Source organism: Hemitrygon akajei, chromosome 10 (assembly GCF_048418815.1).
Source record: "Hemitrygon akajei chromosome 10, sHemAka1.3, whole genome shotgun sequence".
NCBI classification, from domain to species: Eukaryota; Metazoa; Chordata; class Chondrichthyes; order Myliobatiformes; family Dasyatidae; genus Hemitrygon; species Hemitrygon akajei.
The window spans coordinates 140,362,126-140,387,710 of record NC_133133.1 but is presented as its reverse complement, the minus strand read 5'-3'; the positions used below and the strand labels follow the sequence as shown (position 1 = coordinate 140,387,710).

The 25,585-nt window shown below is 40.9% G+C and overlaps 1 protein-coding gene across 13 annotated transcripts in view; it reads right to left on the bottom strand.

The window, feature by feature from the left end:
- The window catches only part of cadps2 (Ca++-dependent secretion activator 2), a 669,949-nt gene that overhangs the window by 192,322 nt on the left and 452,042 nt on the right, over positions 1–25,585 (bottom strand). For all 13 annotated transcript variants that reach the window (XM_073059126.1, XM_073059121.1, XM_073059123.1 and 10 more), the window contains exon 12: positions 15,665–15,801. In XM_073059126.1, coding sequence (XP_072915227.1) covers positions 15,665–15,801 — 137 coding nt within the window. The remainder of the gene's footprint in view (positions 1–15,664; positions 15,802–25,585) is intronic.

Here is a 25,585-nt window from a genome sequence, read left to right as displayed (position 1 = left end):
AATTATTGAGCACATGAGATGAAGGGTCATTGAAAGTGAGTCCATAGGTGGTGGGAACAATTTAGCAATGGGGCAATTGAAGTTGAGTGCAGTTATCCCCCATGAGTTCACGAGCCGGATAGTGAGGGGTAATAACTGTTCCTGAACTTGATAGTGTGAGTCCTGAGTCTCCTGTATCTGATGGGAGCAGGGAGAAGAAGAGAGCATGTCCTGGGTGGGGGAGGTCCCTGATGATGGGTGTTGCTTTCCTGTGACAGCAATCTGTGTAGATGTGTTCAATGGTGGGAAGGTTTTATCTGCGATACACTGGACCATGTCCACTACTCTTTGCCGAATTTTTTGTTCAAGGTGTTTCCACACCAGACTTTGATGCAACCAGTCAATATACTCTCCACTACACATCTATAGAAATTTGTCAAAGTTTTAGATGTCATGCTGAATTTTCAGAAACTCCTAAGGAAGTAAAGGTGTGGCCTTGCTTTCTTCATAATTGCATTTACATGCTGGTCTCAAGACAGGTCCTCTGAAATGATAACTCCGAGGAATTTAAAGTTGCTGATTCACTCCACTTCTGATCCCCCGATGAGGACTGGTTCATGAACCTGTGGTGTTCTCCTCCTAAATCAGCACCTTGGTTTTGCTGACATTGATTAACATGCTGTTGTTTTGACACCGCTCATCCAGAATTTCAATCTGCCTCCAATACGTTGATTTTTCACCACTTTTGACCTGGCCAATGACAGTGCTGTCATCATCAAACTTAAACATGGCACTGGAGCTGTTCTTAGTCATACGTGTAAAGTAAGTAGACTGGGGGGGGGGGGGGGAAGGGTGCTAAGCACATAGCCTTATGGTGCACCTGTGCTGATGTAGATTGTGATCAAATCTATAATGACAAAATTTAGCACTGAAGGATGTCCTTGGTCCTAGCAATTAACTTACAGCACATCAGTCTTCAGTCAAATTGGGGCCCGAAGTGAGGGATGGGCCAGTTCAGATCGCTGTTCCATCAATGGGCTCAGCACTGAACTATGTATTGGACCATGGGACTCACTTTACAGATGCCAGTTCAGAAAGCTATTTGCTTGCAGTTATTGTTTGCATAGTGGTTTTTTTTCTCTACACATTGGGTGTTCGATGGTCTTTTTTTAAAGAGTTATTTTATCTTTTTATGGGTTTTTTTTTGAGCATGTTGTGCTTTTATTCTTTGCACATTGGGTGTTCGACGGTCTTCCTCTCTTTATATATGGTTTCTTTGTTTCATGGCTGCCTGTTAGGAGACGAATCTCAAGGATGTATAAGTGCTTTCTGGCCTGTTGTGTTCCTCCAGCATTTTATGTGCGTTGTTTTGGATTTCTAGCATCTGCAGATTTTCTCATGTTTGTCATTGTCTAAGGTATACATGCTTTGATAACAAATGTACTTACAATTATCCAAGGTGCCTTAGAGAGATGGCAAATCCTGCCTGGCCCAGGACTAGCAAGCGTAGCAAAGCTAATTGTGGAACAAGCTGAAAAAGGTATTGGCCTATGTATTTCAAACAGTAGTGAAAATAACTCCACTAATCTCAAAGAAACATGCCTACAGAGCCCTAACAAATCCTGATGCATGGATTTCATTTATTTTGGCATGAGTTTACCTCAGATATCATGATGAAGTGACTACGGACATCCAGCTGCTGTGACGTCATCAAATTGGCCAAACAGATAATTACTTTCAAAAATCATCACAAACAGCAACTAAGAAGCAAAGTTGTACTTAACTTTCATAATGATTTGAAGTAAAGTTTTTAAATTCATGAGATTAAAGTAGAGGATGAAATATCATAAACAACCTTTAAAAGTTAAAGAAATTACAATCCACACAAGTTTTATTTATGATCGGAAAGAGTGTTAAACTATAATTATAGCTTTGTACATTTCGTGCAATGGAATACACTATTTTCAGAGTTTAAACAATGAAAGTAGTTCCTAAAGATCTTGTCAGCTCATTGAAAAGTATACAGAACATTGCACTCTGTGGAGAGCATCAGACCATTAAAGGAAACCACTGGATTTATTTGTAAAACTACACATTTGAATGTTCAAGATGTCATTGTCATATTTCTTCCAATGTAAAAGAGAGCACTTACAACCTTACATTTAATTCTCTTTGCAGTTTATTGAAAGATAAGCTTTTTCTGTCGCATATACATTGAAACATACAATAAAATTTGTCATGTTGCATTACATCCAGTCAACGAGGATTGTGCTGATCAGCCTACAAATGTCACCACACATCTGGCACCAACACACCATACCCACATCTCACTGAGCCTAACCCATATGTCTTTGAAATATGGGAGGAAACCAGAGCACGTGGAGAAAGCGCATGCAGTCATGAAGAGGACTTACAGGCTGTGATGGGAATTGACCCCCAAACATACAGCCAGTGCTGTAAAGCGTTGCACTAATCATTACATTACTGCGCCACACCATCTTAAGCAATCCTTTGGGATTAAAGGTAATATGCTAACTTTCTGGGTTTTTTTTTGCAGGCTGTAAAGGAAAGCAAATCTCCCAGTCCTACCATCATGCAAGGCACTGAACAAATTCTCTAAAGAAAAGGTAGCTGTTTCTCCTTACGTGTACAATGACATACCTCATGTTCACTTCTTTACCTAAACTTCTGTAACCCTTTGGATGTGCTACAAAGTGCCAAGGTATAGATTTCAACTACATATACCTTCCAATATACCACTAACCATGTAGAAAGTTCAATGGATAAGCTACGCAAAGCAAACAGCTGTACAATTCTCTAGTTGAAGTCTTGCATCAGAAACTGACGTATAACAAGTTTCAATTGTCATGTAAACCGGGAACTTTACATTATCAATTCAAGGATGACAAGTATTTAAACCCCGACAGACATTTTGGAGGTGGGGAAGAAAGTGAAAAGGGTTCTTATCCTGTTCATCCATTGCTGAGAAGATCAACTTGAGAGTACAGTGTTGGGCATGTGAATGAAGGCAGGAAATTGGAGCCTTAAATTGGAAACAGATGTTCTCAGGGAAAAGTACAGAAGAAATGTGGCAAACATTCAGGGGATATTTGTGTGGAGTTCTGCATAGGTACGTTCCAATGAGACAGGGAAGTTATGGTAGGGTACAGGAACCATAGCATACAAAGGCTGTAATAAATCTAGTCAAGGAGAAAAGAAAAGCTTACAAAAGGTTCAGAGAGCCAGGTAATGTTAGAGATCTAGAAGGTTATAAGGCTAATAGAAAGGAGCTTAAGAAGGAAATTAAGAGAGTCAGAAGGGGCCATGAGAAGGCCTTGGCGGGCATGATTAAAGAAAACCCCAAGGCATTCTACAAGTATGTGAAGAGCAAGAGGATAATACATGAAAGAACAGGACCTATTTTCAAGTGTGACAGTGGGAAAGTGTGTATGGAACTGGAGGAAGTAGCAGAGGTACTTAATGAATACTTTACTTCAGTGTTCACTATGGAAAAGGATCTTGGTGATTGTAGTGATGACTTTCAGCAGACTGAAAAGCTTCAGCATGTAGATAGTAAGAAAGAAGAAGTGCTGGAGCTTTTGGAAAGCATCAAGTTGGATAAGTCACCAGAACCGGATGAGATGTACCCCAGGCTACTGTGGGAGGCGAGGGAGGAGATTACTGAGCCTCTGGCGATGATCTTTGCATCATCAATGAGGACGGGAGAGGTTCTGGAGGATTGGAGGGTTGCGGATGTTGTTCCTTTTATTCAATAAAGGGAGTAGAGATAGCCCAGGAAATTATAGACTAGTGAGTCTTACTTCAGTAGTTGGTAAGTTGATGGAGAAGATCCTGAGAGGCAGGATTTATGAACATTTGGAGAGGTATAATATGATTAGGAATAGTCAGCATGGCTTTGTCAAGGCCAGGTTGTGCCTTACAAGCCTGACTGAATTTTTTGAGGATGTGACTAAACATATTGATGAAGGTAGAGCAGTAGATGTAGTGTATATGGATTTCAGCAAGGCATTTGATAAGGTACCCCATGCAAGGCTTATTGAGAAAGTAAGGAGGCATGGGATCCAAGGGAACATTGCTATGTGGATCCAGAACTGGCTTGCTGACAGAAGGCAAAGAGTGGTTGTAGATGGGTCATATTCTGCATGGAGGTCGGTCACCAGTGGGGTGCCTCAGGGATCTGTTCTGGGACCCTTACTCTTCGTGATTTTATAAATGACCTGGATGAGGAAGTGGAGGGATGGGTTAGTAAGTTTGCTGATGACACAAAGGTTGGAGGTGTTGTGGATAGTGTGGAGGGCTGTCAGAGGTTACAGAGGGACATTGATAGGATGCAAAACTGGGCTGAGAAGTGACAGATGGAGTTCAACCCAGATAAGTGTGAAGTGGTTCATTTTGGTAGGTCAAATTAATGGTAAGATTCTTGGCAGTGTGGAGGATCAGAGGGTCTTGGGGTCCGAGTCCATAGGACACTCAAAGCAGCTACCATTAGGAGGGAAAAGATGAAATATGAAGACAAGCTGGCAAACGATATCAAGGTGAATAGCAAAGGCTTTTCCAAGTATACAAAAATAAAGGAGAGATGAGAGTGTATACAGAACTGTTAGAAAATGAGGCCGGGGAAATAATAACAGGGGACAAGGAGATGGCAGATAAACTAAAGGACTATTTAGCATCAGTCTTCACTGTGGAAGATACTAGCAGTGTGCCAGGTGTTGAAGGGTGTGAGGGAAGAGAAGAACTATTAAAAGGGACAAGGGACAAGGTACTAAAAAAGCTGAGAGACCTTAAGGTACATAAGTCACCGAGACCAGATGAACTGAACCCTAGGGTCCTGAAAGAGGTAGCGGTAGAGATTGTGGAGGCATTAATAATGATCTATCAAGAAGCTTTGGACTCTGGCAGGGTTCTGGAGGACTGAAAAATTGCAAATGTCACTCTACTCTAAGAAAGGAGAGAAGCATGAGAAAGGAAATTATGGACCAGTTACCCTGACCTCAGTGCTGGGGAAGATGTTGGGAGTTAATTGTTAAGGATGAGGTTATGGAGGACTTGGTGACATAGGACAAGATAGGACAAAGTCAGCATGGTTTCCTTGAGGGAAAATCTTGCTTAATGAACCTGTTGGAATTTTTTGAGGAGTCTACAAGTAGGATAGATAAAGGGGATGCACTGGATGTTGTATATTTGGAATTTCAGAAGGCCTTTGACCAGCTGCCACACATGAAGCTTCTTACTAAGTTAAGAGCACATGGAGTTACAGGAAAGTTATTGGCATTGTTAGAGCAATGGCTGATTTGGTAGGAGGAAAATAGTGGGAATAAAAGGATTCTTCTCTGGTTGTCTGCCAGTGACTAGTGGTGGTTCCGCAGGCATTGATTTTGGGACCACTTCTATTTATGCTGTATATCAGTGATTTAGATGATGGAATAGATGTCTTTGTTGCCAAGTTTGCAGATGATACAAAGATTGGTAGAGGGGTAGGTGGTGTTGAGAAAACAGGAAGGCTGCGGTAGGACTTGGACAGATTAAGAGAGTGGGCAAGAAAGTGGCAAATGAAATACAAAGTTGGAAATACAATGTCACGCACTTCTGTAGTTAAAAATAAGTGTGCAGACTATTTTCTAAATGGGGAGAAAATCCAAAAATCTGAAATGCAAAGGGACTCGGAAGTCCTTATGCAGAACACCCTAAAGTTTAACTTGCAGGTTGAGTTAGTGATGAGGAAGGCAAATGCAATGTTAGCATTCATTTCAAGAGGTCTAGAATAGAAGAGCAAGAATATGATGCTGAGGCTTTATAAGGCACTGGTGAGGCATCATCTTGAGTATTGTGAATAGATTTGGGCTCCTTTTCTACGAATAGATGTGCTGTAATTGGAGAGGGTTCAGAGGAGGTTCACAAGGATGATTCCGGGAATGAAAGGGTTATCATATGAGAAACGTTTGATGGCTCTGGGCCTGTACTCACTGCATTTCAGAAGGATGAGGGGAGATCTTATTGAAACCATCCGAATGTTGAAAGGCCTAGACAGAGTAGTGGTGGAAAGGATGCTTCCCAGGGTGGGGGAAGTCTAGGACAAGAGGGCACTGCTTCAGGATAGAGGGGCACCCATTTAAAACAGAGATATGGAGAAATTTCCTTAACCAGAAGGTGGTGAATTTGTGGAGGCCAGATTGTTGGGTGCATTTAAGGTAGAGATTGATAGGTTATTGATTGGTGTGGCATCAAAGCTTACAGGGAGAATGCTGGGGGGGTGGGGCTGTGAAGGAGGAGAAAAAAGGATCAGCCATGGTTAAATGGCGGAGTAGACTCGATGGGTCAAACGGCCTAATTCTGCTCCTATGTCTTATGGTCTTATGTCTGGTTTAAGATGAAGCTGGTGAATCTCAGGGACTTCTGGCTGGTGTCTAATGAAATAAAGAAAACAACTAAATATTTTGTTAATCACTTTATTTCTGGTAAGCAATCAACATGAGCAATAGCTTGTAACTTGTCTTTGGGGACTTGGAGGCAATTTGATGTGGCAGAGCTGAGGTGTGATGAGGCAGCAGCCTGTCACTGTCACTTGAGCTTCGATTGATTTTAGCACCAGGCTGAATCCAGGCCCCAGAGCGTATCGAAGTGAGAGAACCCAAAGTCTGGATGACAAGTTCGGTGCTGGGCCGAATCAGAAAGGATAGGTACAGGTCAAATTAAGTCGGCAGGGTCCAGGCCCCAGAGTATATCGAAGTGACTGAACCGAGCTTTGGATGATGATTTAGGTACCAGGCCAGATTGAGAGGTCGGGGTATTGGGGTCCAGGGTGAAGGACAGGCCAGTTCAGCTTGCTGCTCCTGAACTAAAGGTCTGTGGATGGACTGTCTTTGTGGACTTCAGTTTAGAATGCTATTAGCCTGTGATTATTGTTTGCATGCTTTTCTTTACTTTGCACATTGTGTGTTTGACAGCCTTCCTTTTTATGAGATTTTACGGGTTTCTTTGTTTCCTAGCTGCCTGTTAGAGGAAGAATCTCACAGTTATATAATTGATACATTGATAACAAATGCAGTTTGAAGTTTGATTTTGTTCTGAATTTCTAATGGAGCATTTATTTATTTAGTGATCCAGGGCAGAGTAGGTCCTTCCGGTCCTTTGAAACACACCACCCCAGCAACCCCTGACAAACACGATTAACTCTAACCTAATAACGGGGTAATTTACCAACGATCAGTTCACCTACACAGTATGTTTTTGGACTGTGGGAGGAGACCACAGCACCCAGGGCAAACAGACGCTTTCTCCTCACAGATGGCGCCAGAATTGAACTCCAAACTTCAGAACACCCTCAGCTGTAATAGCATTGCACTAGCCAATACGCTACCACAGCACCCAAATGTTACATTTTATATGTAACTGAATAAAGTTGATTAGCAAAATAAGCTACAGTTACATCAACTCAAGCCTGACCCTGTGATTTATATGAGGTCTTCCCTGTCTTCCAAAATAATACCTAATCAAAGTTTCAACTGCCAAGAGAGCTTGCAAGCTGATCAAGCAGTAATGACTCATTGCATCAGTTTACTGGTGATCAGGAGGTGGTTGATTTTTGGGCAATTCAGTTGGTCTTTAGTGTTAATACCCTTTACCGAGACCAACCCTTTCAACTACTTTTTAACAATGAGTCAACTGGGAGAGTTATTGATGGTAGCAACTGCTCAATTTGGGAATGAATTCTTCGATTGTTCAGTGATGGATCCTGAAGCAACTCTGTGACCTCTAGACCAATAGGATCTTCACAGACACTGCGGATGTCTTCCAAGTGGGAGGGGTGCTTATTGGCTGGCTTTTCTTCGTTTTCTCCACTATTTTCTCAGCATTTTGTTTTGAGAGTAAAGGAATTTGCTTTCAGTGAGGCTTGGAAAGCACTGAAATGCCATTGCTCAATCACATCTTTTAAAAATCTGTTAAGATGCTTACAACCACTTCATACTTAATGTTCCACTCATACAGACTCAATGGTCCTTCTTGTTATTAGTTCACTGTTTGCACACCATTACTTTATGCCGTAAAGTGGTGGTGCAGTGATGCTGCAGGTAATGCAGCCATCTCAGTTTCATTCTGACCTCTAGTGCTGTTAGTGTGGAATTCGTGTGTTTTTCCTGTGACTGTGTGGGTTGTGCCTAGTTGCACTGGTGTCCGTCCATATCTCAAAGACAAATTGGTTGGTAGGTGATTACCTGCCATGGGATGGCCCAAGTGCAGGTTGCTGGTGGCAGAATCTGCTGGATGGGCAGAAGGGATATTTATGAGCTTGCACATGAGAACAGGCTGTGGGGGAATGAAAATAAAAATGAAAATACTCTAGGGTCTAGCATGAAATGAAAGGCCAAATGGCATCTCCTTGTATCACACAGAAATAGATGTACTACACTGTGGAAAGAAGCTGCAGGTTAAATATTTATCAAAACACAAAAATACAACTGCAGATGCTGTGGATCAAAGAATACGTACACAACGCTGGAAGAACTCAGCAGGTCAGGCAGCATCCGTGAGAAAAAGTAGCCAACGTTTCGGGCTGAGACCCTTCATCAGGAATGGAGGGGAAGAGAGGGCCGAAGCCCAGTAATAGAGATAGGGGAGGGGGTAGGGCCTAGAGGCACCAGGTGGAAAACCAATCAGAGGAAAGATAAAGGGGGGAGGGGGAGGGGGTAAACATGAAAGAACTGTAGAGATAAAGAAGCAGAAAGTTGAAAGGGGAGAGAGGCAGAGAGGGACCTGGGATAGGGGGAGGGGGAGGGCTGAAAATTCAGCAGCATGATTTAACAAAACTATTTTTAATAGGTTAGTTAAAAAATGTTCAACTAGTAACTAACTTTCTACTCTATTTGCTATTCCTTAGCAAAGGAAGCGGTTCATGCAGCAAGACCGAAAAAATTTTTTTAGCCAGAGGGTGGTGAATCTATGGAATTTGTTGCCACAGGCGGCAGTGGAGGCCAAGTCATTGGGTGTATTTAAGGCAGAGATTGATAGGTATCTGAGTAGTCAGGGCATCAAAGGTTATGGTGAGAAGGCGGGGAAATGGGACTAAAGGGGAGATTGGATCAGCTCATGGTGAAATGGCGGAGCAGACTCGATGAGCCGAATGGCTGACTTCTTCTCCTTTGTCTTATGGTCTAAAATATTTTGGGATAAACGTGTACCTGATGGATAGCATATCCAGTACAAAATGCTAGAGAATGCCAATCTCCAGCAAAACAAAACACCAAATTTTGATACATCGTTGGGTTATAATTGACCCCATTAACATATTGAGACCGCCACATATCGGAAACTCAAATGGATCAGTGTAATGAATGCTGTGGTTACAAGAGCAGCAAGTAAGTAATTCATATCCTGACCAACGAAAGACATTTCACTATCTATTAGGCACCATTCCTGGTACTCACAGAATGCTTTCCACTTGATTGAACAAGTGCAGCTCCAACAACATTCAAGACGTTTGACATCTTCTGAGACTAAACAACCATTAGATCGATAGCCATCCATCACCTGAAACATTCTTTCCATCCATCACCATTGTGCCTTGACAGTTATTGGTACCTTTGCAAAATGCACCCCAGTTATTTGCTGAGACTACCCTGAATATTCCTCTCATTCTCACAGCCTTTCCACCAAGAACACAATTCACCTAAAAATTCTCCTTCCATTTGCACAGCACACTCATATGGAAATCGATCCAGATCCCTTCATCATTGCTTGGGCTAAATTCTTGAACTTATTTCCCCAAAACATTAGAGTCATAGAAATGTACAGCAGAGAAACAGGCCCTTTGGCCCATCTAATCTGTGTTGAGCAATTTAAACTGCCTATTTCCATTGACCTGCACTGAGACCATTTCCCTCCATACTCCTACCATCCAGGTGCCTATCCAAACTTCTCTTGAACATTCAAATCAAGCTTGCATGCGCCACTGGTGCTGGCAGCTCATTCCACACGCTCACGACCCTCTGAGTGAAGACGTTCCCCTCATGTTCCCCTTAAACTTTTCACCTTTCACACTTAACTAGTTGTAGTCCTATTCAACCTCAGTGGAAAATGCCTGCTTGCATTTATTCTAACTATACCCCTCATCATTTTACCTCTGTCAAATCTCCTCTCAATCTTGTATATTCCAAGGGATGAAGTCCTAATCTATTCAATCTTTCCATGTAACTCAGGTCCTCCAGACCAAGAAACACTGTAAATTTTCTCTGCACTCTCTCAACTTTATTTATATCTTTCCTGTAGGTAGGTAACCAGAACTGCACACAATACTCCAAATTCGACATCAAGGATATCTTTTACAACTTCAACATAACATCGCATCTCCTGTACTTAATAATTTGATTTATGAAGGCCAATGTGCCAAAAGCTTTCTTTACGATCCTATCCACCTGTGGCGCCACTTTCAATGAATTTTGGACATGTATTCCCAGATCACTTTGTTCTAGTAAATTACTCAGTGCCTACAAAACACTGTGAAAGACCTACACTGGTTGGTCCTGCCAAAGGGCAACACCTCACACTTGTCTGCATTACACTCCATCTGCCATTTTTCAGCCCATTTTCCCAGCAGATCCAGATCTCACTGCAAGTCGGGCTAGCTTCTTCACTGTCCACAATACCTCCAATCTTTGTGTCATCTGCAAATCTGCTGATCCAGTTAACCGCATTATCATCCAGATCATTGATATAGATGACAAACAACAAAGGACCCAGCACTGATCCCTGCGGTTTTCCATTAGTCACAGGCCTCCAGTCAGAGAGGCAACCATCCACTACCACTCTAAGGCTTCCCCCACAAAGCCAATGTCTAATCCATTTTACTACCTCATCTTGAAAGCTGACCAACAGAAATTTCTTGGCCAGCCTCCCGTGCTGGACCTTGTCAAATACCTTGCTAAATTCCATGAAGACACAATCCACTGCCTTGGCTTCATCAACTTTCCTGGCAACTTACTCGAAAAACTCTATAAGATTGGTAAGACATGATCTACCATGCATGAAGACATACTGACTATTCTTAATCAGTCCACATCTATCCACATACTCATATTTCCAGTCCCTTAGAATACCTTCCAATAACTTTCCCATAACTGATATCAGACTCACCGGCCTATAATTTTCTGGTCTATTTTTAGAGCCTTTCTTAAATAATGAAACAATATTGACTATCCCCCAGTCCTTCAACACCTCACCTGTTGTTAAGGATGATTTAAATATCTCTGGTAGAGCCTGGACAATTTCTGCACGTCTCCAGCAGAGTCAAGGGAACACTTTGTCAAGCCCTGGGGATTTATCCTACCCTAATTTGCCTCAGGACAGCAAACACCTCCTCCTCTGTAATCTGTATGGAGTTCGTGAAGTTGATTTCATTTTGCCTTACTTCTATAGACTCTGTGTCTGTCTACTGAGTAAATACAGATGCAAAAAATGTATTTAAGGTCTTTCCCATCTCTTTGTCTCCACACATGGATTACCATTCTGACCTTACAGAGGACCAATTTTTCTTTGCAATCCTTTTGCCCTTAACATAGTCTGTAGAATCTTTAGGATTCTCCTTTCCCTTGTCTGCTAAGGCAACCTCATGCCTTCTTTTAGCCCTCCTGATGTCTTTCTTCTGTGTTCTCTTGCATTTCTTATACACGACAAGAACCTCGTTTGTTCCTACCTACAATGCAGCTTCTATTTTTTTCCTTAACCAGGGGCTCAATATCTCTTGAAAACCAAGGTTCCCTATACCTGTTATCTTTACCTTTTATTCTGACAGGCACATACAAGATTTGTACTCACAAAATTTCACTTTTGAAGGCCTCCCACTTACTAAGTATACCTTTGCCAGAAAATAGCTTGTCCCAATCCACACATACTATCAAAATTTGCCTTTCCCCAATTTAGAATCTCAACCCATGGACCAGACCTATCTTTTTGCATATTTACTTTGAAACTAATGGCACTGGAATCACTATAAGACCATTAGATATAGGAGCAGAATTAGGCTGTGCAGCCCATTGAGTCTGCTCTGCCATTCCATCATGGCTGATCCCGGATCCCACTCAATCCCAAACACCTGCCTTCTCGCTATATCCTTTGATGCCCTGATCAATCAGGAAACTATCACCTTCCACCTTAAATATACCCATGGACTTGGCCTCCACCACAGTCTGTGGCAGGGCATTCCAACACTAGATGTAAAGTGCTTACCTACACAAACTTCTGTTACCTGCTCTGTTTCATTCCTTAATAGCTGATCAAGTATCGCTCACTCTCTCATTAGGACTTCTATCTACTGATTAAGAAAGCTTTCCCGACATGTTTGACAAACTCTATCCCATCTAGTCCTTTTACAATATAGGAGCTCCAGTGAATATGCGTAAAGTTAATATCACTTACTATAACAGCCTCATATTTCTTGCAACGGTCTGCAATCTCTCTGCAAATTTGTTCCTCTAAATAGTCCATAAGACCAGAAGATAGAGGAGCATAATTAGGCCATTTGGCCCATTGAGTCTGCTCCACCATTTCATCCTGGCTGATCCAATTTTACTCTCTGCCCTAATCTCCTGCCTTCTCCCTGTATCCCATCATGCCCTGACCATTCAGGAATCTATCAACTTCTGCCTTAAATATACATAAAGGCTTGGCCTGTACTGCTGCCCGTGGCAAAGAATTCCACAGCTTCACCACTTTCTGGCTAAAGAAATTCCCCCTCATTTCCATTCTAAAAGGACGCCCCTCTATTCTGAGGATGTGTCCTCTGGTTTTAGACTCTCCTACCTTCGGAAATATGCTCTCCACATCCACTCTATCAAGGCCTTTTGCCATTCGATAGGTTTCAATTGGGTCAACTCTCATTCTTTTGAATTGCAGTGAATACGAGCCCAGAGCCAACAAACACTCTTCATATGACAAGCTGTTCAAACCTAGAATCATTTTGTGAACCTCCTTTGAACCCTTTCCAGTTTCAGCACATCCTTTCTAAGATAACGGCCCAAACTTGCTCGCAATACTCCAGATGAGGCCTCACCAGTACTTTATAAATCCCTTGGACTGTTGGGCAGTCTGTAATATAGCCCCGTTAATGTGGTCATAATTTTTTTATTACCTAGTTCCACCCATAACACTTCACAAGGCAAATTCTTCTGTTTGTCCTGACTGAGCACTGCTGTGACATTTTCCTTGACTAGAAATGCCACCCTCCCCCTTTAATCCCTCCTGCTCTGTCATGTCTAAAACATCAGAACTGCAGAATATTGAGCTGCCAGTCCCGCTCCTTCTGCAAACAAGACTCACTAATGGCTAAAATACCATAATTCCAGGTGTTGATCCATGCCCTGAGTTCATCGGCCTTTCCCTCGATACTTCATGCATTGAAGTGTTCACAGCTCAGGACGCTAGTTGCACTGTGTTCAACCTTTACAACAGCGGTCTCCACAACCTCTCCACTTACTGTTCTGGCACTCTGGTTCTCATCCCCCTGCAACTCTAGTTTAAACCACACACACCCCCCTCCCGCACCCCCACCCCTGGCAGCACTACCAAACCTTTCTGTTGGGGTATTAGTCCATCTCCAGTTCAGGTTCAAACCGTCTCTTCTGTATAGAACTTACTTTCACTGGAAGAGAACCCAATAATGCAAAGAATCTGAAACGCTCCCTCCTACACCAACTCCTGAGCCACATGCTAATCCGTATAATCTTCTTATTTCTTGCTTCAGTAGCATGTGCCATGGGTAGCAATCCTGAGATCACAACTCTGCAGAGCCTGTCCTTTAACTTAGCACCTAACTCCCTGAACTCACTTTGCAGAACATCATCACACTTCCTGTCTATGTCATTGGTACCTGCATGGACCACTACGTCTGGCTGTTCACCATCCCACTTAAGAATGCTGAGGACTCAATCCGAGATATCCTGGACCCTGGCGCCCAGGAGGCAATATACCATCTGGGAATCTCTTGTCATCTACAGAACCTCCTTTTTGTTCTCCTTAACTAATGAATCCCCTATCATTACAGATCGGCTCTTGTCCCCCCTTTCCTTCTGAGTCACAGAGCCAGACTCAATGCCAGAGAACTGACCACTGTGACTTTCCCCTACTAGGACATCCCCACCACCAGTAGTATGCAAACTGGTTTACCTGTTGTTGAGGGTGATGGCCACAGGGGTACTCTGCCCTGGCTGCTTAATGGCTTTCCCCTTTCTGACCGTCACCCAATTCCCTGCATACTGCACCTTGGGTGTAACTACCCTTCTATGTGTCCTATTGCCTCAGCCTCCTGAATGATCTGGAGTTCATCCAGTTCCAGCTCCAGCTCCTTAACGTGGAGTGTTAGATGCTGCAGCTGGATGCACTTCTTGCAGGTGTGGTCATCAGGGACACTAGAGGTCTCCCTGTCTTTCCACATCCAGAAAGAGGAGCACTCCACTATCCTGCCTGGCATCTCCACGGTTCCTAACTGAGCAACTGGAAAGAAAGAAAATCAAAGAATGAGGGGTAGGCCATTTAGAATGGAGTTGAGGGAAAACTTTTTCACCCAGAGAGTTGTGGATCTGTGGAATGCTCTGCCTCAGAAGGCAGTGGAGGTCAATTCTCTGGATGATTTCAAGAAAAAGTTAGAAAGAGCTCTTAAAGATAGCAGAGTTGAGGGATATGGGGAGAAGGCAAGAATGGGGCACTGATTGTGGATGATCAGCCATGATCACAGTGAATGGTGGTGCTGGCTCGAAGGGCTGAATGGCCTACTCCTGCACCTATTGTCTATTGTCAAACTGTGGGGGAGATAAAAAAAAATCTCAACCTGCAGCTCGTTTTGCCTTCTCTGACTGAAGCCTCGAAGAGCTAAAGCCCTTAAATCTAACCACTCCAATAATGGCCGCTCTGCAGGCAATATACTTACTATTAATTAATAAGTCAATTTAGAATTGCAGAGGGTGGATTTGTAATATCTCACTTTTAGAAGAGCATTGTCTTACAATTTTATCGCTTCATTGCAGATAACTTGTTTTGCATATATGTGAACGAAAAATGAAGTTACACTTTAGTGCTTAAAAGCACAATGAAGATACTATCAAAATACATAAGCACATGGAGAAGGTCACCATTAGTTTAAAAATTGTTTTCAACCGACATGCCATCACCCCTTAGAAAATATCTACCGTCCCAGGACGAGGTGCAGTGACACCTTAAAAGCAACAAGAGTTCCAGCAGTTGTCAGGATTAACAGAGTGAAACTGCCAATCTCTCACTTTCACAATGCAAACAAAATGTACATTGGATTTGCAGCAGCTACTTTTTTCTCCCTTTTGAAGTTCGAACAACTAAAGGATTACAGCAGATATAAGCAACAGGCACTCACAGACTGAACACTGGACATTAATACAGGCAAGCAAGTGTTCATAAAGCCAACACCTGCATCTTATTGGTTTCCAGTCCTCATTCAACCCCTTCTCTAACTTGTACATCCCTTTGCTGAATTCTTTTCACCATTCACTGACACAGCAGTTGCCTTCAACGATGTAATTTTCAAGTCTGAAACCTATTGGTGAGAATCCTTTATCTTACTCCTAGCAGGAGGTTTTTAAACTACAAATCTGATGAGAGGAGTCATTTTGTCCCTAACACCTTCTCTCTGCAGGTTACTCACCAGACAGGAATATGAATCGTTCAGTCGGTGCTCTAATGTTTTCCTTTGAAGCATTTCGAAGAGGGCTGAATGGTCAAATTTGCAGGGATCAGCAGCAATGAACTCATCCATTCCATGCTTCTGAGTTCGGTCCGCATCTACAACGATAATGATAAAGTTACATTCAGTATGTGACTTGCTTGTTTTATATCATTTTCAAATGTTGGCAATGGCAACATTTAAATGATTAAAACTAAACACTTTTCATCAAGAGAATCCTGATTTCAAATATTAAAGGTAGTCTTCAAAAATCTTTTGCTGGTTTCTTTTCCTCTCCCTTCCTTTGTGTTACTTCTTCTGCAATGATTTAAATTTTATTTTGATTTCAATGTTTGTACTCTGTGGTCAGGTTCCTTTAAGTTTATTGGATGAAGAACCACAGATGATTTCCATGGACAATGCTATCTGTCTGAATCAGTTGTCTCTTTACTCTAAATCTCTGCTGATATTCCTGTAAAAACTCTTTGGGAAGACGAAAGGCAGGAGAGGTTCCTTCATATTCTCAAGAAAGTCTAGGTCTGTACAAATTGGACAACTAATTCAGACTACTTAATCATCTTTGGGAAAATACATAAACACATTGTAGAAACTATGTATATAACTAACTAAACCTCAAGTACATTGATTATCGAAAGAGTAAGTACTCATGGGGTTGTCTTCATTAGGCTTTCAAAGTCTATCACATCACCTATGATCTTTATAACATGGTCAAATGGCTAGCGCACGCTACAGCAACATAATTAGGAATGCAACCTCCACACATGTGGACATAGTCTTCAAATTATTTGGAGGCATAGTTTCTGTTTCTTCCATGGGGATAATGTCAGAACATAAAGGCAACTCTGAATTGCCACTGATGAATAAAATGAACAGAAGTATTCATTACCAAAATCCATGAATTTTCTGAGTCTAAGAAGGAGAATGAGGGCTGGCATTGGCTGGCACATTACAATGAACAATATGTATTTTTAAAGTTATTTTTCTTGAAAACATCACCTCTCTAGTTTCTCTGAACTATGCAACATCTGACTTCTGGCATGATTACTATTTATGGTTGATAATTACAAAATAATAAATTGCTCATGTACATTTATTTCCAAAATAACTCATTTTAGTTTGCTATGAATCCCTTGAATTGCCTTTCATTTCTACATAACAGTTCTGACCTACAATATCCTTTCAACCTGCAGCTGCCCAGAGTCGCTGTTCCTTCACACACTTCCATTGATTTTGTGCCTTTTGAAGATGTAGTTTTGGGTGCTTTCAGCCCCCGTGGGGTTATCAAGAAAAAAAGCATCACAATAATTGCTCTGATTGGTATTACCTATTTTTCCACACTTCGAATGCGCATTAGCTGTCAACCAATTTATAAAGAAGGTAAAGCATTCCACTGCTGCTTAAAAGGAGAAGCTATTTCCAAGAATCTCATCTCTTATTGGATTTATCCTAGCATAAGGCAATTTGTCATCAACTTTGAATTGATTTCACTGCTGAGTTGACTTCTTCCTTTAATTCCAAAGTAGGTCAATTTATGTTCATTATTAAAAATGTATAATCCTTAATGTGCTGTGTTGCTTTGGTGACTTTGGATTCCTGGATAATTGCTTAATGAAAGTGCACTGAACTACTTGTCACAAAAATATTTTTCAGAGAGGGAGACAAAAGCTTATAGATAAACCCAGAAACAGCAAATTTTGTGATAAAACTCATTATTGATCTGCAGATGTGATGTTAACATATTCAGTCACTTTCAGAAATTTAGCCCCAGATCATATTGATCCATGTCAAGTCTAACATTCAGCACTGAGTGAGGATGGAAGACATGTGTAATACAATCTGAAGGATCCTCGGTGCCACATGTTTGAAAGGACTGACAAAATAATCTATCCTACTCAGCTTTGCAGCATCAAAGCAAAAGTCAAATCTATGTGACAGATCTTTCAAAGGTGGATGTAGCATGTAAAAGCTCCTGACGGCATTAACAGCAGGGCTTAATGGGATTTCAGGTATGAGGATGATTCTGTGAGAACACAAGCCGTGCTTGTTTGACTCTGTGTCTTAGACTTAGCTGATTTAAACTAATAAACAAGGACACACTTGAAGCCCAGCAAACAGCCTGAAATGGTCTGCTGCACGTTCAGTCTTTCCCTCTGACACGGAGGGCTGTCTGTTCATTGCGAAGGGTCTTTCATGAAAAGCAGGGTGATCATTTTTAAAGTACTCAATTCTGGTTATCCCAGTCCTGAAAGTATTCCTAGTTGCTCCTGCTTTTCCAGACTTTAACAACTACCTACTACAAGGAAACTTTGGCTGCAAAGATTTGATTTAAAAATACGGAAACACTGTGCAGACACAGCGAACTGCTCTTGGTCCAAGTCACTGCACCACCCCACTAATCTCTCAGTGCAGAACATCTGGGAAACACAGTGGAATTAACAGAACTTCAAGGAACACTGACCAAATCTTAATTTGGAGTTAAACTGGATAATGGCTGCATGGAAATGTTTATTATGCAACAAAATTCATTGGATCTGAAAAATTGTTTTATGATGTATTAAATTCATCAAAGAATCTTGGGCTATTGGACTACGGTACTCTGACAAGAATACTCAGCATGTGGATTGTCATCAGAAGACATTTCTTTTGTACTGATCTTTGGGGGAAAGCATCTGAATGGACCAGAAGCGAGGCAATGAAATATGGGTGGGGTTGGGGGAGAAGTACTTACCATGATGGAGACTGCCCAATTTCCACCCATTCAATTACAGGAATGGAAGATAGATGACATCCAAACAGAGGCATCTACTTGCCTCAGATAGATTTTCTTACATACTGTATACTCAAGCAATTATTAAGCAATTCTTAGCAATTATCTGTGATGAATTGTTCAAAGTTCAAATGAACAGATCAATATCCTCCATTTGTAACAAAACAATATATCAAAGGAAACTCTGCCCATAGTTTTGCAGTATTACATTACCTGCAGCTTATAATGGGGATTTGAGGTAAGAGCTGCAGTTGTGGCTAATCTGTGCAAAGGCAAAACTGAGTATTGTTAAAATCAGAAGGGGTATAAACATTTGTTCACTTTGTTCATACAGCCTACAATATTGGAATGGCCTCAAACACAAAATAGAAATAAAAAGATGAACAGATTAGAAATAATGGCCAGGAATTTTCAGGTACTTGGAATAAGTGGTGTGCAACAAGCAAGTGGTTCATTGAAGGTCATTCTAATCCTGACCCAAATCATGAAATAGTTCTAACCCAAAAGCAAAGTACTTGGAAACTGAATAAAGACAGAGAAAATGGAAAATACTTAACAAACCTGGCAGCTTCTCTGAAGAGATACATAAATAAATATGTTATAAATATATAAAATAAATATTTCTGGTTGTTAACATTTCCTCAGAACTTCTGATGAAAGATCATCAGCCTGAAACATTAACCATTTTTTTCTCTTTTTCCTGACCTGTAGAGTATTCTTGGTAATCTCAGCTTTCTTTTGTTGGCTTTTGAATTTACTCAAAGGCTTTTTCTTCACATGCTTCACCATTGTGGAACAAGTGAATAGAGACAGGTGGTTCCTGGGCCACAAGGATAAGCATGGGGCAGGGAGAAGATCAAGCGTCAGATTGGTTGGGTTCGTAACTGGGTAAAAGTATTGGGGGTGCAAGTGCTCTGCTGCGTCTGTCGGCCGCGAGCGAGCTCACAAATGCTGTGGATACAGAACTCAGAAAAGATGCCTCTCTCTGCACATTTAGGGTTGCTACCTGGCATCAGTGCATCATGCACACTTGCAACTAAAAGCAAATCAGAATCAGAAAATATACATGTAGTGCCATATGTTGGGATATCTCATGTGATTCCATTGTGCAACTCACATAACTGATGTGCTGCACATCAGAGTTACAAGACAAATGACTTTACAGTGATTATCTTGAAGGTAAGGTATGAGGGGGCCAAAAGCAGCTGGGAAGAATGAGAAATGGTGTGTGATGATGGGAGCACAATGGAAGAGGAGACGATGGTGAATTAATATCAGGAGAATAAAGCAATCTTCAGACCATCATCTTAGGAATGTGGTTCGCGCTTTCTGGACTGGTCTTCTGCATGCCTATGGTCCTTTTTGTTAGCATGAATAACCAGAATGAACTTGCAGATGGATCCTCGAGTGACCCATTGGCAGCAAACCAAATCAGCACTCAACTATACTTAGTATGCAATTCAAGAAGGGCTGGAGAAAGAAAACAAGGAACAACAAACTTGTCATCCTGATGAAAGGTCTTGGGAAACACTGTAAACTTTTATTAAGGAAGTTGTGAGGATTACTTGGGCAGAGTCATGGTGGATTTATGATAGCGAATATCACAGCAGTTTGTGTTGGGGAGCCATGTTCTTGACATATATATGGCAAGTGTAATATAGACAGGTCTGTTAATAAATCAGCCCAGGTCGATGTGGGTTGATAACAAGATGCAGAGATACTTCAGGGGAATATGAACAAGATGAGTGAATAGACAAAGACATGACAAATTTCATAGAACATGGTGAAATATGACGTCATTCACCTGGGTAGGAAAAATACAAGAGCAGATTTTTTTTAGTGGTGAATGATTAAAAAGTTTCGGTGTTCAGAAAGATTTGAGCATCCATGCACATGAATCAATGAAAGTTCACATGCAGCTGTAACAGAGAAATATAAAGAATCATAGTCATTGTCCATCGAGCTTGCTCCATCCTTAGGATGATTGTGGTGGATCTCTCTCAATGTTATCTGGACTTTTCCTGCTTCGGTTTCTTAAATTTATAATTTCTTAAGTATGCACGAGTGGGCAAGTTCATTTATCTCCATCGGCATGGATGCTGCTGCACTCCATGGGGCATGTTTGTCTGGATATTATTAAGTTATTACTTTGGGCACATGCTTTTAATTTTAATCAAGTGGATTAATGGAAGTTTTTACCTGCACATCACTGTCAGGTAAGACTCGGAACTACTCTGAGCCACTTGGAATCAGTGATAATGTAATACCTTAGCGGAAGCAGTCAGGGTCAGTTTGAGCAGGATCTCCCCCAGTCTCAAATGGAGAGTGGAAGGGCCCAGCTTAAAAGAGTTCCTGCTTGAAGTGTGAGTACGTGGCAAAAATGTTTCGAATGACATCCTCCATTTCAAATTTCCAACTGAAGAAATAAATCTACTCTAAAAGAGTTTAGGAATTCTTCTTTAGAATGATTGTCTGAAAACACCGGGGCCATTTTATATTACTTTCAGATTTACTTGATGCTGGTGCATGGTAGCCAGTTGTATACTGCTCTCTGCAGATCTACTCAGTTAAATCTAACATCCTATGGCTCCAAGCCGGAACTGTGACAGTTAATTGTACATTCTTTTATTGTTTTTTCTTGTACTACCACACGTACTGTACCTTGACACATGTGGCAATAATAAACCCAACTTATTTATGTCATGGATTCGTGACAGAAGAAATTTACATTTCTTGATGATAGATTCAATGCAACATTGAGCAGTTTTTGTAATATCAGTTGATAGTAGATGCCACCCTGTCTCATCTATTCTCAATCTTTGAACATGATTGCGATTTTCAGACACAGAGGGCAACCTGAGCAGAAGGTTGGCTGTGTAATTGTAGTTTCTCCTACTTCTTGGATTTATTTTAAAGACCGAACAAAAAGGAGGCTTGCGTATAGGTTAACTTGAACCCCATGACAGATTTTCATTCAGCTGCTCAAGATTTATCTTAACATTCCTGTAGCAATTTCTGAAAAAAATACCAAGTTCAAGCTCCTACATAACAAGTGAAATTCACAAATTTTTTAATGCTTCTCTGACATCAACTATTCCAGCATTTTACAAAAGGGTGCTGTTTAGATTTCTTAATTGATAATATTTTACAGATTTAATTCCAATTGTGGCTCTATGGAGCCTCTAATTTGTTTGCTACTTATATTAGTACGAGCAGCCCTGATGTAAAAGTTCAGCCACTGAACAAAAATGAGAGATAGCAAGCAAGCGGAGCCATGTGCAGAACTTACCCAGGAGGCACCTCAGGGCTATGCCAGTGGGAGGGTTAAGCGCAAAGCCTGGTAATTCCTATGCAAAATACATAGCTAAAGCAGCAAGTTAATACCCTATATTGTCAGCTTTACACATGCTAATCGATTTACTTTTATTCAAGTCACTTTTAACTAGTCAAAGTGCATGCTTGTAATAGTTTGACAGGACTGCACACTTGGAGATATGATGTCATTTGGAGATTTAATGAAAATTAGAGGAAAGTCAAACAGAAGAATCTTCATATTTTCACCTGTTTGATTGTTGCTAATTGAATAGGTGGTTGATAGGTGGTTTTTAAAATAGATGTAACAGTTGATCAAGTGAAAGAATGTTGGCGATGTTATTTGACTGAATCTCGACCACAACTATTAAAGATACAAAAAGAGGTCATTGGGTCCATCAGGACAGCATTAGTTTTGAAGATGCTGTCTGACAACCTTGCACCATTTTGGACACCTCTACTTTAATTTCATTTAACTGCACAATGAGGCATTTTGCAGTAATCAGGATCCAAAGAACTTTCAAGATTGTTGTAAACAGTAAGAAAGCCCCCTATTATTTCAGAGCTATTCTATTCTCATTGATCCACCTGTTTTATGTCAAACTTTCATGATTCAGAAGTTTTCAGTGTACTTCAGGCAGGATTCTATTACACAGTTATTACAAATTAAAAATGTGGAGTCTTTCTCCCAAGTCAGTTTAGATCCTCTTATCTGGTGAACTGAATTAATATAACATGAGCTGAGAATTCGATTTCAAGTTTGTCCATGAGTAAGACCAAATATTAATTTTATTTTAAAAATCAACAAACGGAATACTTGAGTAAACCTCTATTAATATTGCTGGAACCATAATATAGTTAACCTAAAATTGGCTACATCCACAAGATGATAATTGGACAATTTCCTCCAGAAATTGCATGGCAATGAAAACTGACACATAAATATTGGTGTCTTTGAGTAAAACACACTATCAGGGGGATTAAGTTGCTAACTAGTTGCTGCATGAGCGAGTTAAAAGCACAAATGTGACAAGACAGAGAGCCACAGCATGAAGACATGTAAAGGAGCATGCAGTGCTTAATAGACAGTGGTAAAGCAAGATGTTAACATAAGCCTGCAATGTTAACTCACAGAGCCCATCAGAGAGACAGAGAGAGAGCGAGAGAGAGAGAGAGAAAAACAGTTGGCAGCTCACACCTAGCACTTACCCTTGGCTCCAGCTACATGTTAGCAAAGCAAGAAGAATAAAGCATATTGAGGTGAAACAAATCAACAGTAGATTAATACAGGGCTGTGCCGATCAGACGTGACTCAACTAATTAAAAGCTTTTGGTGCCAGTTCGAAGTAATTGGCAGAACACTTTGGCAAGTCCTTGGACAGGGGTTGCCACAATGAGCAGCATGAAACAATGATGTCCAGCTGCTGATTGTGACTGGTATCACAAAAGTAATTTCATTTTATTGCTCTGAGGAAAATCTAAGATTAAACCCCACACTCTATTAATGCAATATCAAAATTGATAACAAGGCAACGATGTGGCAGAGTTGTTTGACGTGGGCTTTTGCTGAACTCATCTGGAAGTTAAGAAACCCAAGGCTCCCTGTTGAGTGGCATAGCCCCTTTGAACATTACAGACAGAAAGAGAAACACCTAAACAATTATTGAGTTAGTCAATGAGTTACTGATAATGGCTGCATGAAATACTGTGCACACACACACGCACACACACTTAAAAGTTCTTACACAGGAATATACTACAATTATAACAACAATTCAAATGACTTCAAATGCAATTTGGAATTTGAATGATTTAGTGTGACATCATTATACAGGCATTAAAAAATGATTAATACCGTAAAGACCAATAATTTAATTATTTTAAGTGAGCTTAAACTATGAAAGAGTACAATTAAATAGTTCATAAACTGATCCAGTATACAGTTCTGCAGTAATCGTGGATTAATATGAAAATTCTAATGCACAGACGTACCAGCAGTAGATATAATGTCCTGAAAAAGGAGGTGAAATGCGGATAAAATAAAAATACACAGCATTTTTACCAAGTCACAGCACTAGACATAGAGGTAAATATTTTTTCACAAAGATGTAATTTATCACATTTGACATAAGATATTCTGGTCCCATATCAGTAGAATATACTTTGAATATCTCAGGTTAATACTTACCACCCTATCATGCTATTGATTAGTCATTACCGTTCTGCCAAGGTCTCTGCTATCAGAGACCCAGGAGACAGTCTGAAGCAAATGGGTGGCTAATTTTAATGTTTAAATCAGTGCCCCACAGTGCCCCAGTCCATACTGAGACTCGACTGAACAGCACATGCTCATTGATCAATTTGTCCAAGGTCTGCAGTGGTCCAGCCAAAGGACAGCTCAAAGCAAAGACCGCACCTGTGGGGCCAGGAGGTGCATTATGCTTCCTTATACTGCGGCAGGCAGGAGTCAGTAGACAGACCTGTTTGCATCAGCATAAACCTTTGCAAGATACACAGAATATGCAAAAATTCAGGAACAGAAAGCATTGATTTCTCTAACTTCCGTTAATGCCCCTCCTCCCCTTCTTACCCCATCCCTGACATATTTAGTTGTTTGCCTGTTCTCCATCTCCCTCTGGTGCTTCCCCCCCCCCCCCCCTTTCTTTCTCCTGAGGCCTCCCGTCCCATGATCCTTTCTCTTCTCCAGCTCTGTATCACTTTCGCCAATCACCTTTCCAGCTCTTAGCTTCATCCCACCCCCTCCGGTCTTCTCCTATTATTTCGCATTTCCCCTTCCCCCCTCTACTTTCAAATCTCTTACTATCTTTCCTTTCAGTTAGCCCTGACGAAGGGTCTCGGCCCGAAATGTCGACATCGCTTCTCCCTATAGATGCTGCCTGGCCTGCTGTGTTCCACCAGCATTTTGTGTGTGTTGTTAGAAAGCAACACAACTATCTTTGATAGGTCAACAAAAGTCTTCAAACTTCTTTATGTTTTTAGGTGATATCAGATGTGGGTTAATGGAACTTTAATTTTTATTTGGCCACCATCTGTATAAAAAAAAGGCATGGTACAAGATCAGACTGCAGTACATCCAGAGATTCCTCTACATCTGCAAACACAGGCAAAGTCTCATGTGATTTCCAGCAAAATTATAAATTATTTCATGATTCTGCAAACTGCTCCCTTGAAATACTGCAAAAGTTTCCATTTCTCACAACACTACTCTTGTACAACACTCTTAGTGAATTTAGCTTATTTTAAGATGATAAAGTTCAGCTGGCTCTACTTATGAATGTTCATGTATGAATGATAATTAAACTTCAACTTGAACTCTTCCCACCACTTTCACTCACCATTTCTAGCTTTCAGACACTGAACTCAAATAAATATCATTTCCTTTGTATGTGGTTTATTTATGAAAGCTGGATTTGATATTCATCTAAGGAAAAGGCAATTTCCTCTTAATAATTGAGAAGTACATTTGCTTTTTTAAAAGGGATGTTTACACTTGCAAACAGATTTTTTGACACTGTAGCATACAATGGATAATACTATGGAATAAGTAATTGGTACTTAGTCCGGTTTACAATAGTGTTGGTGAACCACAGTGATGACTTACGGCAGCAAACAAAACTACAGACTACTTTATCAATCACACATTTTCTCGGAAATGATGACTGCAATCAATAGCTTGTAATATTCCTTTCTGAGCTGAGATTTTGAACCACTTGTACAACCTCATATGTTTGCGGTGTGACGTCTGAAAGGTGCAGGATGGTTGTGGCATGGTTTATTTAGGC